At 53.0% G+C, this 11,473-nt stretch overlaps 1 protein-coding gene across 4 annotated transcripts in view; it reads right to left on the bottom strand.

The window, feature by feature from the left end:
- Nucleotides 1-9,472, bottom strand: part of MYRF (myelin regulatory factor) — a 121,095-nt gene extending 111,623 nt beyond the window's left edge. For all 4 annotated transcript variants that reach the window (XM_030560841.1, XM_030560840.1, XM_030560839.1 and 1 more), the window contains exon 1: nucleotides 9,382-9,472. In XM_030560841.1, coding sequence (XP_030416701.1) covers nucleotides 9,382-9,427 — 46 coding nt within the window. In that variant the 5' untranslated portion in view covers nucleotides 9,428-9,472. The remainder of the gene's footprint in view (nucleotides 1-9,381) is intronic.
- Nucleotides 9,473-11,473: the final 2,001 nt, after the last annotated feature.

Below are 11,473 nucleotides of genomic sequence, written 5' to 3' on the forward strand. Positions count from 1 at the left end.
CCTCTACAGCACTTGTGGGCAATGAACTGACAGAAGGGGCCAGTTCACCCCAGGTGTAACAGCCCTGGCTTTACACTCCGGATGAATCTGGTCCAAGAACCTTGGCTACCTCCCTGCTCTAGCAAAGCAGGGCGAAAGGCTGAGAGAGACCTCATCGCAGCCAGCCAGCCAGTCGCAAACACCGACTGCACCCAAGCCAGACAGAAAAGCGGCTACCAAACTGCACAAGTGGAGCCTTTGGGGAGCAAGGGTAGCCACCAGGACCAAAGGAGTGGGCTCAGGGGCTGCCAGCTGGGCACCAAGCTTTCCCCTCTCACTGGGTCCAATCCAGCCCCAGCTCAGAGGTGACTACGAGGCATTCCTACATGATTCTTTTACAGTGCAATGAGCTCAGTGACTTCAGCCTACTCCAAAACAGATGGGTCTCTGTGTCGCAAACCCCATCCTATCCAGCACTCGTTGGTAGCCTCACTGTTGACGGTTGGAGCAGAGAAGCCAAAAGCTGATTGTGGCCAATGACCAAACTTCCTGCTCCTCTTAGGCCTGAGCCCCCTAGAACACACTGGGCAAGGGGCACCCTGTGGTGCTGCCAGCACTGCCGCTGTTCTGTGGATACAGCAGACTTCATTCTCCTGGGTCACCAGTGCACAAAGCCCTCTCAGAGACACCATGAGAGGGAGACTCTGGCACAGGTCATGTGGCGAGCTGGGGACAAGGAGCGTACCAGCAAATGGTGCCCCTGCTCCTGTTCCCGGATGGACAGTGAGCACTCCCCGCTTAATCGTCAGAACCTGTTCCATAAATGCTTGACACTAAACACACCCCACCCCCAGGGATGCCCACCAACAGCTCATGGCAGCTATCTGAATACTCATTCTCCCAGCCGGGCAATAGGTCACTTTGGTCACCTGCTATTGTCTGTGCCCCCCACTGGATGACTCACACTTTTATAAACCAGAAAGAGGGCTCGGACGAGCAGCTTCTGGTTCAGACCAGCTCACAGTGTGTCTGCAAGGCTTCTGCTTTCCACCAGCCACCTGGCACGTAAGCATTCACTGTAGGAAAGGGCTGCAGGCACCGTCGGAGCAAAACGTTCAGGGTGGCTTCCTCACAGGGTTTGCCCAGCTCTGGCGATGCTGACAAGACCAGAGGGCATCTCCATTCTCCAGAGATTCACCAGACCAAGCAAGAGGGAAGCTCCCCAAGGCTCTGCTTCCCCGTCAGGCTGTCTCAGTGGAATAATTAGCACCTCAGCTCAGTTCAACCCCTGCCCTCCTGCCTCAAATTGCCTTCTCCAGCTAGCACTCCCAGCCACCTGTGCCAGAATAGAAGCCCACATCAGGAAGAACTTGCAGCAAAGAATGTCTCAGACCCTGGTCACCCGAACTCCAGAGGGAACCTCTGTGGGCATTAGCGCATGTTGCTCTTTCTGATTCGCAGCACCAGGAGTAACTTCAAGCCCCCCCATCAACTGCCCTCCCCCAGGATCTACTCCCCTCCCCCCATATATCCTAACAGCTCTGCCCTTCTCTCACTTCCTCTTCCCTTCTCCCCTCCCACATGTTCTCAGCCCCAGGGAAAGAGGCACCCATGTGGCACAAGCGAGGGGAAGTCGGTTGCACCTGGGGAAGCACTGTCAGAACTGTGAGACCCTGGATAGGGGAGCAGGTTGTCCTGTGTTGGGCTCACACCTGGCGGCAGGATGTGGCCATGGTTCCTGGGAGCCTTCTCCTTCCATCCTCCCAAGACAGGCCACAGCTGCTGTATCTCCCTGTGCCTGGGAACAAGGCTGGCATTCAGTGGGTGCTGGGTTCCGTCCTCTCCCCTGCAGGAGCCTGGAAAGGGGGCCATGCTCACCAGTGGCCTCAAATTGCCCACTCTCCTCTGGGACCCAGGTGTAGATCCAAAGCAGACAGGTGGGTTGGGGAGGTCAGATGGCAGGATAGAGGAGAGCAGACAGGCAGACAGAGAGGAAAGCTCGGGAGTGGAAGGGTTAAGGGGCCCTGGGCAGTTACCTGCTCGGATCCAGCGCATCCTGAGCGTGGTGACAACAGGTGTCACGCTCCAGCATCCCCACTCTCCCTCTCAGTCATCCTGCTGTCTCGCTCAGCTTGTGTGGATCCCAGCGCTGCTGCTGGCTGGGTTTTCTATTCTCTCTGTGAGGGGTGGGGGGCAGAGGAGGCCAAGAGGCTGCCACCTCTGCATAGCGCCTCACTCTAACAGGCACCCTCTGGAATTTGGGTCTTCGGGGGGATTACCGAAAGGGCCGGTCATGTGTTTGTGCTGTACCAGCTTCCCCAGTGCCGTTCTGTCACAGGCTAACTCTGTTCAGTGAAATTCTCCACACAAAGCCTCTTAGCTTCCTGCCTGCAGCAAGCAGCCCCTAGTTAGATGGCCACCTTGCGGGACCCACTGCCCCCCATCCATCTCCACACAAGCAGGACCGAGCATAGACATCAGCCCCGGAGCAGATGTGTCCTGCGTTCAGAGTGGGTGGCTCCACCAGCTCTCCCAGGGGGCGGCGAAAGGCTCTCTCCATTCACTCACAGGCCAGAGCAAAGCCAGAGCACCTGCGGTTCCCCACTCAGTGTCTGCACTCCGACTGGATGAGATTGATTCCCCTGGGGAAAGCTGTCCTCAGAAATGGCAGCAGTGGGGAGCACTCAGAGGAAGCCAGTGCAAAGGCTGAGAGATGGCAGCATGGCTGAGCCAGCAAGCCCTGAGGACCGGACAGCAGCACAGCTGAGCTGGCAAGCCTGGTAGCCAAGGCTGAGGAGCATTTGTGAAGCCCCGTCCCAGGATAAATCCAGAGCATCTGCTGGTGATTCAGGATATGGGGCTCTTCCCTCTGAATCACGGATGACCCAGCCCCACAGCATAGCGCTATGAGATCCTAGTCTGCTGGAGGGGCCATCATCCAAATGAGACATCAAGCTGAGGCTCTGATCTCTTATGGTCATAAGAGACCTTCACAAGAAGAGGGGAGTTAACCCTGTGTTCTGGGCAAATTTCAACTCAAATAATTATGTTCTGCCAACAAAATGCTACCTACATTTTCAATTAGATATGGCATCATGGTCAATTCCTGTCCCAAACTCATGTAAAGCGTTGCTGTGTGTGCTAACAGCTGTCACGTTCCACCTCAGAGATGGCTTTATTTCAGTGGTTGGGGAAGTGACCCCCTACTAAATATACTAAAGTCTGAAGTCCTTTGGGAGCCAGCTGGATGAGAGGTGTGACAGAGATGCAAGCTCCCTGCACTCCTCACCCTGCTCCAGTCTCACACCTAAGTATCACCCCACCCCTCTCCAGGGCAAACGTTGCATCACCACTCCCATTCCCACAGCCACCTTTCCTTTGCACAGGGTGGTGCGGAGGATCTAAGAGCCAGGACACGTTGAGGCTGTAGTATCAGTTAGATGTGCAAGTTCATAGATTCAGCCTATATCCATGTTCACGGCACTTCAACAGTATTGCCTCTGCCTCCTACAGAGCATCCCTGCCTGGTGCCTAGGCATGCAACCTCCAGCTTCCACCCTGCCGGCCCCAGGCCTGAAGTCCCTCTTCCCCCTTTGCTCCCATTATGATAACCCATTTGTTCCAGTTGTCACAGGAGACCCCCAAACTGCCCATTTGGGTCCCATCATAACCCCTCTCACATCCCTGCAGTACCTCAGGAAGTCCTCAAATCAGCTTCTCTCTGGCTCCTTTGGGACCCCTCAATCACATCCTCACCCTGGCAGGGTAGGAACCTGAAACTACCCCCTGTTTTGAGAGGCCTCCCTACAGGCTCACTAACAATGAGCCAGGTCCTCAGCAGACATAAATCAGCCAAGCTTCAATCACTCGAGTGGGGATGTTTTGCTTCAGCTGAGGATCCAGCAGCTGAGAAGAATTCTGTCCCCTCTTTCTTCAAAGACCAACTCTGTTCAGCAACTGATTTTTGCTCACCCCTTGTGTGATTGCTTATTGTTCCACTGCATTATCCAGTCTATATTGAAAAGTTAGGGTGACACAGACACAGCACTCAGGAGGTGTGAAAAATTCACACCTGAGCGCTGCCGCTATGCTGGCCTAACCGTGGTGTAGACATGGCTACACTGACCTAGCTGCCGCCACCCAGAGAGGTGGATTATCTACAGTGACAGAAAAAACCCTTCACTACTGTGGGAAGCATCTACACTATGGCTCTACAGTGGCATGGCTGCCGTGGATTAGCTGTGCTGCTGTAGTGGCTATAGTGCAGACACAACCACATGCCAACAAAAGGATAGGGAGTGGTTAGACCAAGAGATGAGAATGGGAGTCAGTAGATCCAGGTTCAATTCCCTGATCTTCCCTCATCTGACCTTGGGCAAGTCACTTCAACATTCTGCCTCAGTTTCCTCATCTGTAAAACAAGGACAACAGTCCTGAGTTGCCTTGCAGAGGGGCTGTGTTCCCTAATAATGTCTGGAAAGCCTGCTGAGATCCAGGATGGAAGGCACCAGAGAAGGGCACTATCTCAGTCTCATTAATACACACACTGACTAATCATCCACTCGCTTCCTGGATGATAAACACCAATACACACTCACTCATTCACACTCACAGCTGAGAGATTCCTGTGACCTTTCAAGCAGCTACCAACAATTCAACAGCAGGTCCATGGCAACCCTTGTGAGCACGCGAGCAAACACAATCAGTCTGTGTACTCACACACACACAAACAGGCTTGCTACACACAGAGGAACTTTACCCACTAACACCCTACAAAAAGATTTAACAGGCCAACCCTAAGACAGCTGCCAAGCGGCCATCCACCCCCAATCCTGCTTCTTCTTCCTTTTAAAGCCGCTCGGCACATCTTTCCTGATGTACATTCCTCAACTACCTCTTATCTCGTAAATTAGCCAAGAGAGAGAGAGATCCCGAATAGCTGAGCTCTGTCGTAACTGGTTCCCTCGTGTGAGTGTTAGGCAGGGAGGAAGGTAGGGTTTCTAGCAGGGTGCCAGCCAAGGGTCAGGCTTTTTATACTCCCCACCTTCCCTTTGATACAAAATACAAACGCTCTAGGTAAACATTGAACGCTGCAGAGACCAAACTTAACTCCTTTACCTTCCCCGCCAGAGCCTCTGCCATCCCACTCTCTGGCACAAGGCGTTCCATTTCCCCTGCTGCAGGCAGCTCTGCTGGGTGGTAATGTGATGGCCACAGTCAGATCCAAAGAGCTAGGTTCTTTTGGACTAATGATAGGGAAACGTCCGTCCAGAAAACCCTCAGAGCCTATATTACCAAACCCAGCCTTTTCCCACAACATCATCCTCCCATCTGCAAAGCCTACACCCAAACCTCCTCTAGATGCCTTAAAAGCCTCATTTAATTCCAAATCGCCTCATCCCTCCCAAATCTCAGAGCAAAGCCCCAGACGTTTCCATTCTCTCTCTATCTCCTAGCTGAGTGCCAAAGCAGAAAACTCCTACAAGAGAGAGGTATGTAACTCCAGTCTGACTGAAACCAGGAAACGTCTTCCTGAAATAAAGCCCCATCTCCTGAGATTTTCGGACCCAAGGGGAACCAGAATGAAGCTCACTTCTCACCAGTCGGGCCCAAAGCTGGGGACCTAGGATCTAAGGGATGTTCACTCACAAGGAAATGGCTGCTTAGGCAAAGTGCAAACTTAAGGATGTTGCTGTGACACCAGGAAAAGCTTCTACCCTGAGCGCCATACTGACACCAGTTTAAACATGGAATAACCCTTTCCCCATAGAAGATTTCAACAGTCCTCTGCAGAAGGATTTTGCTATGAATAGATGTGTAAATACCAGAGACAGCAATGTGCAGGGGACTGGACTAGATGACCTCTCGAGGTCCCTTCCAGTTCTATGATTCTATGTAGACTGAATACGAGGCGAGGGGTTAGGATCTCGTGGGTTTTAATCCTACCTGCTTCCCAAAGGGTTGCAAGGATTAATTAGTTAACCCTTGCCCAGCAGTTCAAAAATATCAAGTGCTAAAGGATTATTCATAAATATGGTGGTATGCTAACAGCAGACTCGGATCTGGTGAGACTCAGTTTATAATAAAGTAGAATAGACTCTCCGAATTATTTCAGCATGTTGCAATGTGCAGAAAGAAATTCCCGTTACTGTGAAATCTCCACTTATTCGGAGGGTGCTATGGAGAAAGCAAAATGAATGCACTCTAAGAGGGGAAGGCTTGATTCAAACATGCAGCTTTTCATGGGAAGCAACAGGGATACTCAATTTAAAGAAGTTACTTGTGTGGATATGAATCAGTCCTACTAATGGAGTTTATCCTTGTAAATGAATACACGTCGAGCATGCCGAGAAGAAACAAGTTATGTTTGTTCTCCTCTATACTACCCATCCAGCGATCACTGATCTCTCAGGACACTGAGATCCCAGGTTAAATCTGACTCCTTGCTGGAAATCTAGCAAGATAGCCACCAACCTTCGATTCCTAATAGTTGATGATCAGTTTCACCGTTCACTCCTTCAAAACATCCTGGATAGCTGGCATGTATGAGAGAGAAAAAAGAATCTTCTCATCACCCCTTTCCACATGCAGTGATCCTTTGCACTAAAGCTTACGCCTCCATTCCCCTCTCATCCTCACCTACCACAGCATAACAGACACTGATTAACACAACGGAATAGGATGAGCTGCCCATGGGAAACGAACTGCCATGCTGCAGGCTGCAGTGCAAACTAAGAGCGAACATAAAAAAGTTACACAATTGAGCAACTTGCAGACATGAAAGAAGTGTCCTGCAGCCCCAGTTTTCTTCACTTTCCACTTTCACAGGAGAAGGCTGGAGCAAGAGATTTCTAGTGTTCACCAAAAATAAATCTATCAGATGGCTCTCAAAACCCTGTGAAATACAAAACACCCCCCTCAAAGTGACAACCAGAGAAAGGCAACCGAAGTTCACTGCTTCTAAATATCACACAGCACAGCACAAGTGGGGCAGCCAAGGGTGGGGGGTGATGGAACTTAGAAGCTAAGAGAGTGGGGTTCAGTGGGTTGAGGATGCAGCTGGATTGGGAGTGGGGCCACCGCTCCCAACTGAAAGCAAAGGCTGACTAGGAAGCAGTTTGGTGCATGTAAGAGCCTCTGGAGCAAGGCTTCTGGCCTGGTTAATCCTGTTCCACATGGGACTCAGGATCATGACTAGAAAAACAAGAGAATCTTTTCCTTTTGAGGAAAAGAGAGAGAGGAGCTATAGAGACATCAAAGGGAAAGATTTCACAGAAACCAAAACAGGAGAAGAAACAGAAAGAGAAGCAGCCATAGTCCAAATCATTAGATAAAGCACCTTCCACTGACCATGCATTCATTTCCCTATGATCTGGGCGGCTTCCATGGTAAACAAGCTCACCATCATCTCCACATACAATCCCCAACCCCCTGTCCTCCCATTAATACGGTATCAGCAAGCTGCACTCCCCAAACACAGAGCGAGTGAATCTCAACTAAAAGACCAGCAGGAGAGGGGCCAAACTCTGGGCTTGATCAATGTATTAATGCAGCCCTGAAGACAATTGGAAATTATACTGTTACCACCAACACAAGCTCCCAGGACCTGCTATATCTATATCTTCCCTTTGCCACAGGCTCTTTGTGCAATGAGCTGGATGCAAAGGGCAGATATTCTGCACATGCACACCTGAAACATTAGTCAGTTTCCCACTGCTGCCGCCCTTCCCCTTGGAAAGCAGATTAGCAGAGACCACAGGAAGAGGGCTCTCGAGGAGACTGGGGACCGAGGAGACTGGGGACACATAATGAAGAGAAAGAGACAATACCAAGAAGAGGGAAAGAGGAGAGAGAAAAAGAACTGACAAAAAAACAAATGCAGAGAGACAGAGCAAAGAGAGGTGCACAAAGATGAGACAGTGAGGAGAAACAGCAGAGGAAAGAGGAATTAAACAAAGGTCAGAAATGGCGGCAGGGCCCCAATTGCTCCATAACCTTCATTCAACTGAGTGATTCTTAATGCAACAGTTTAACTTTACTAACTATTCAGTTATTACTAAAGGGTCACATTCTACCCTTGATCTTTGTACAGAACCCAGCAAAAGGGGCCTGATTCGTCTCTTGCGCCAACATTACACTCCGTAACTCCTCTGGCCTCAACGGTGTCACTCCTGATTCACACTGGTGTTAAGAGGAGAATACAAGCCGAGGTCTTCTGGGGATTGGGGGAAATCTGTGTCTCTGACTGTGCAGCGCCAGCCTATGGAAGCTAATTAAAAAGGTGATTTAGCCCTCAGCACAGAATGTTATTGTAGGTCTGATCAGTCGGCGGGGCATTTGGAGCAGAGGACTAAGCGTTCTGTAAGCAGTCCCTTTCCAATGGGATAGAGGGAATGGGGAGGGAATCTGTGCTGATGTCCTTGGTCTGGGAGCAGGGGGATATGGGGTGATGGAGATGTACTGAAGTCCTCAGTCAAGGAGCCTGACATCCATGGTGCATGGCTAGGGGAATGGTCTGGAGGCCTTTGGTCTTGGGGTGACTGCAGAGGCTGGACTGTTGCTGGGCTCTGTGCTACAGTGAAGACTATGATGGTGGCATGTGTCTGCTGGCAGCCTGTGTCCCTGACCTGGTAGTGTTGGGACTGGCATGGCCCTGCTCTGGGTAAGCAGGTGGCCGGCTGATGGCCTTGTCATGGGGCGACAGACAGAGCCCATGCCTAAACCCCAGTCTGAGGGGCGCTTGTGTTCAACTTCCGCCATCTGCGGTGAGGGCAGGTGCCCAGTCACAAGGGCGGCCACCAGGACTCAGCTCCCCGCTGGGGGTGCAAGAGCTGGGGATGAGCACCAGTCTCTTGGAGCAATTTCTGTGCCCAGGTCCCTGCTGGGAGGTACGGGGGGCGGGGGGGTGGCCTGATTTCTGTGCCCAGGTCCCTGCTGGGAGGTACGGAGGGGGGGCTGATTTCTGTGCCCAGGTCCCTGCTGGGAGGTACGGAGGGGGGGCTGATTTCTGTGCCCAGGTCCCTGCTGGGAGGTACGGGGGGGGGGGGCTGATTTCTGTGCCCAGGTCCCTGCTGGGAGGTACGGAGGGGGGGGGGGCTGATTTCTGTGCCCAGGTCCCTGCTGGGAGGTACGGGGGGGGGGGGCTGATTTCTGTGCCCAGGTCCCTGCTGGGAGGTACGGAGGGGGGGGGCTGATTTCTGTGCCCAGGTCCCTGCTGGGAGGTACGGGGGGGGGGCTGATTTCTGTGCCCAGGTCCCTGCTCGGGGTGGGGCGTGTTCTCGAGTGCCTGGGTAGACGTGGGGGATCAGTGGGGATGCGGGGGGCTGCGGTCAGGCGCTGGCTGCGGGGTGTCTGCGCCCCGCTCTGGCCGGGGGTCCCGGGCTGCCCACCGCAGACTCTCACCTTCAAAGAAGCGCTGCAGAGCCTCCGTCTCATCCACCACCTCCATAGCTGGGCCATGCACCGGGCCGCCGGGCTAGTGGCCGAGCCCGCAGGGGGGCATCCCCCCGGGCACGCAGAGGGGACGCCCGGGGGCTCGGGCCGCACAGCGCCGGCGGGGACCGGCCCCTGAGCGCTCCGGCTGCCCCGCTCCGCTCTCCCGCCGCCTCCGCGAGCCCCTCTGCAGAGCCCTCAGCAGCCGCCGCGGCTCCCCCCGGGGGGTGTCGGCCCAGCCCGGCCCCGGCAGCTGCCCATCGGCCTCCAAGAAACAGCAGCAGCCCTGACACTCAACTTGGGCGGCTGGCTCCGGGGTGCCCTGCCCGCCGCGCCGCTCCTCCCTCCGGCTCCGCCTCCCGGCCCGGCCCGGCCCCTCTGCTGGCCGCCGCGGGCAATGCAGGCGCCCAGCCGCGGGGGGCCGCTCCCCCCCATCGCCCTGGGGGCAGCCAGGCTCACCTTCCTTCGCCCACGCACCCACCTCAGCGCACCTGCCCCCCAGGCTGCACAGCGCTGCCATCCCCGCTGCCCCACGCGGGCGGCCACCCTCATTCCCCCGTTGCCCTCCAGCAAGGGGGGTTGTTATTGTATAATAGCTCTGGGAGGTCCGCACGCCCCCAGTGAGGGTCACTCTGGCTGACAACACCTCTCCCCTCCCCCGTTTGTTATTGTAGGGTGGCTTGCATAAACTGGTTTGTTTTTTATAGGGTCTGTCAAGCACTATTTTGTCACTGGCCTTGCCCTCTGTCAGGCTGAGCTAAGCCCACTGCTTTGTTAAGGTCAGGAACAGCGGTAGGGGAGGGGTGCGCACACTGATTTGTTAATGTAAGGTCGTTCACAAACACAAGCCTGCCCACACTGGATCCTTAATGTAGACTTGTTTTGGGGAGGGGGGTTGCACTGAACACAGGCTTTGCAGAGTCACTCACAAACACTAGCCTGCCCACACTGTAGGCTGTCTGGGGGAGTCTGGAGTGCATTGATTTGTTAGTGTGGGGTCTCTGACAGGAGCTAGACTGCCAACACCGCTGAAAAATAACCACAAAGCATGTGTTTTGGGAAGAGAACCTGAGCCAGTTTACAAAGAGATCTGAGAAAGCCACTTAGACCTTTGGCCTTGTGGCCCACTTTCACCTCCCTGGATGAGACAACACTAACCGATATGTCACTTTCAGAAATGCCCTCCGTATGTTTCATACAAACTACTTACCCCTCCATCACCGCCAGTGTCATGAGAGAAAGAGTGAGTGTCCTGCCAGGGCCCCACTTCGCTTAGGTTCTGAGCACTCAATTCCCACCCCTAGGAAGAAGACCCAGAAGGAAAGAAAGAAACCATCATTCCTTGACGCCCCCTTTCCAGACAAGAGCCTCATTAACATTATCATTATTTTTGCCAATCACACCTTAAATTTAACAGCAAGAGATGGAAAACAAATAGTTTGAGACCTCCACACAAGCCCATGGATCCAATCCTCATTCTTAAAACCTGTCATCGTTCTTTCTTTCAATGGGGGGAGGGAACACATCTTCCCCAGATGTGTCCACAATCAATAATAATGCCTCAAAAACATAACAGTACAGTAGCTAAATGAAGTTACAGTTATCTGACCACAGTTAACCAAAGGCAGAACCCCTGCCAGCAGAAGACTGTGGGCCCATTATCTTCTGGGCAGATAAAGCACACAATGAGGTTTTGTCCATCCCCACAAACCAATTCAGAAGGGCAGATTCTCTTATATATATAAATATATTTTTCTCTCTCACACAGCTGTGCAGTGACCAATTCTTCTCTGGGGAGTGGGGAGGGGGCTGAGGTTTGGGGATAGTAATAGGTCTATTCTTTCGGGGTTGGAAAGCAAGAGCGCAACAGCCTTTTTTTCCTCTCTCTTTCCATTAAGACAATTGTTATTCTCCATTACATCCCATCCCCCCCGCTCCCCCTCTACACACAAACTCCCCCTGCCCACAGACACAAGCTGCATGTACCCGGTGAGGAAGCAAAACATTTCTCTGCGGAGGTTGACGTTAGCCACAAGACTTGAATCAAAACCCAGCTCCAAAT

The sequence above is a fragment of the Gopherus evgoodei genome, chromosome 4 (genome assembly GCF_007399415.2).
Source record: "Gopherus evgoodei ecotype Sinaloan lineage chromosome 4, rGopEvg1_v1.p, whole genome shotgun sequence".
Taxonomy (NCBI): Eukaryota; Metazoa; Chordata; order Testudines; family Testudinidae; genus Gopherus; species Gopherus evgoodei.